Genomic DNA, 2,315 nt, shown 5'->3' with positions numbered 1-2,315 from the left:
GTGCGAACGGACCGTGCCGTTCGAAGCCGAAAAACCCCAGATCTTCCCTTTTTCGGCCCAGTAGTGCTGGGGTTTAATAACTACCGGGCGGTGGAGGTGCTGGTCTCTGGGGCGGGCGCTGACGTACGCACTGTTTCTGTTTCGGACCCCAGAAGATCACGGCAGAGATGGCCGCGTTCCTGCAGAAGCTGCGGGAGAAGGTGAAAGTTGGAGTGGTGGGGGGCTCGGGCTTTTAGAAAGTTAAAGTGCGGCTCGGACTTTGAGAAGATTAAGGAGCAGCTCGGCGATGACGGTAAGGCTGATGCAATCCCCTGCGCCAAGTCGCCTACAAGGAAGTTGTGAGGGTTAACCGTGGGTTCTCCTCCTCCTTTGCGTTTAACTTCTCGCCTGCTTTTGCTGTGTTGCACTCAGCCCTCGGACAGCTGCTTCCAGGCGCTTAGTAACTGCAGCCTGTGTTTGCTCTGCGGGTGTCCCGGGGTGTCACCGAGGGACCGTTGCTAGCGGTGAAGCCCTGGCTTGGGCAGTGCCTTGGGAGGGCGTTGTGACGGGGCGGTTCCGCAGCGGAGTTCCAGCAGGGAACCCTGCAGGATCTGACCGTTACCCGCCGAGCTGATACGTAGGGATGGACTCTTTCTATACTTCTTTGAGAGACCGCTCCTTTTCTGTATAAAAGATCATCTTTAATGGCCTTAATCAATGCTACTGATGGCCCTCTGTAACAGGCACAGAACCCCGCTGGAGGCCGTTACAGGTGGTCTCATGTAGGCCATGGCACTGTGCATTCCAGTAAGATTCTCACAATCCTACATCTACTGTAGGTCAGTAATGTTGAGAAAACAAAAAAACTAAAGTAGTATTTGATTTGCTCTCTAGCCAGGCTGCGTGCCAGGTTTCTGTAATATTTGAGGTGTTCAGTTATTTCCTTATGTTTACTGAGATGTATTCATGGGAGAGGAAGAGCCTTTGAGCAGAAATGCAGGTAACTTCATATGACATGAAAGACTTCATGTGATCTGAGGGGCCTGTTAATCCTGGAGAGAAGTGACAGTGGCTTTGGTCTTGTGCTCCCCGTTATGCTGCTCAGGCTGTTTTATGATCTAATGTTTGCTGTATTACATACAAGGGAAATTATAACTTAGTCTTTTTGTTTGGTTGTAGTGGTTGAAAAATTTGACTACGTTTTTCCAGAAAATGGTCTTGTAGCATACAAAGATGGGAAGTTCTTGAGCAAGCAGGTAAGTGTGGAATCATGAAGAGTTTCTAAACTAGATTTTGGTTTGTTGCTGCAGTGCAGACCTCTGTAATCACCCTTCTAACGAAGGCCAAAAGTGCCCCCATTTTCATGGGTTACTTTTGTAACACATCATTCATTTGGTGCCCTGATTCAGGTGATGACAACCTGCATCTTGAGCTTTATTCTTCGGGGTACTCTGCAAACCAAAAGCTCTTGGAGTCTGGAGCATCTGATCAAAAAGAACAGTGAAAATCCTGGAACAGCCTTTCCCTCAGCTTATCGATAGGAGCTGTGGCCAAGCCCTCTGCTCCAGGAGGCCCTGTGGAGTATGTGACTTCATAGCTGATGTCTCTTGGGCCTGAGGGTTCAGAAAGTTTCTTGTAGCTACTTTTTAGTATTAATTCAGAGTGTGTATTCTGATATGTTGCATAAGCTAGAAGAAGAATATTGTAATATCAAGTAATATAAATGTGCATCTGGTTCTGGTTACTCTAATGATCTTCATTGGTTCAACCTAAGCAATGGAGATTAAAAGTTTGACAGGGCTCCTGGCAGGAACTGCTGACTTGAGCACTGATTTCCAGTTCACTGCAGTCATGATCTCCGTTTCTTCACGCTTGGCTACAGTAGATGTTGACTGCAAGTTTTTGTTCAGGTTTGCTGTCTTTGGCTCACACTATCTCCTTCTAAAGCAGGTACTAGCAGGGAGCATATTGAATGAGTTTGGTTTAAAGAAAACAAAGTAAACAACAAAAAACAAAAGAGAACCTTTATTAGTACCCTGTGTGCATCACCTTAAGAGTCCTCACTGAAGGCACGTTTCTCTGTGGCATGAACCATGCCTCATTATCCAAAGTCTGTGTTTTCCATGTGCCTTGTTTTTAGAATCTCAAACTCTGGACCCTTGGTTGAACATTATTTATTTTGTTAGAGCATTCAGGGTCACCTGGGTGAGGACTTACTTCAGGATCTCATCAACTACTGCCTGAGTTACATTGCGAAGATTAAATTGCCCAAGAAAAGGTACGTTGGAACGTGCGTCTGCCTGTTCTCCACGGGGTGGTGCTGAGCATCAGGATAT

At 46.7% G+C, this 2,315-nt stretch overlaps 1 protein-coding gene across 1 annotated transcript in view; it reads left to right on the top strand.

Moving 5' to 3' along the window:
* The first annotated feature begins 155 nt into the window (after window positions 1–155).
* The window catches only part of PMM2 (phosphomannomutase 2), a 6,266-nt gene continuing 4,106 nt past the window's right edge, over window positions 156–2,315 (top strand). Inside the window, exons 1-4 of the mRNA XM_008939537.1 lie at window positions 156–215; window positions 247–292; window positions 1,159–1,235; window positions 2,166–2,257. Of these exons, the coding sequence (XP_008937785.1) occupies window positions 168–215; window positions 247–292; window positions 1,159–1,235; window positions 2,166–2,257 (263 nt within the window). The 5' untranslated portion in view covers window positions 156–167. The remainder of the gene's footprint in view (window positions 216–246; window positions 293–1,158; window positions 1,236–2,165; window positions 2,258–2,315) is intronic.

The sequence above is a fragment of the Merops nubicus genome, unplaced genomic scaffold (genome assembly GCF_000691845.1).
Source record: "Merops nubicus isolate BGI_N331 unplaced genomic scaffold, ASM69184v1 scaffold6684, whole genome shotgun sequence".
Classification (NCBI taxonomy): domain Eukaryota; kingdom Metazoa; phylum Chordata; class Aves; order Coraciiformes; family Meropidae; genus Merops; species Merops nubicus.
This window is presented reverse-complemented; position numbering and strand designations above follow the sequence as displayed.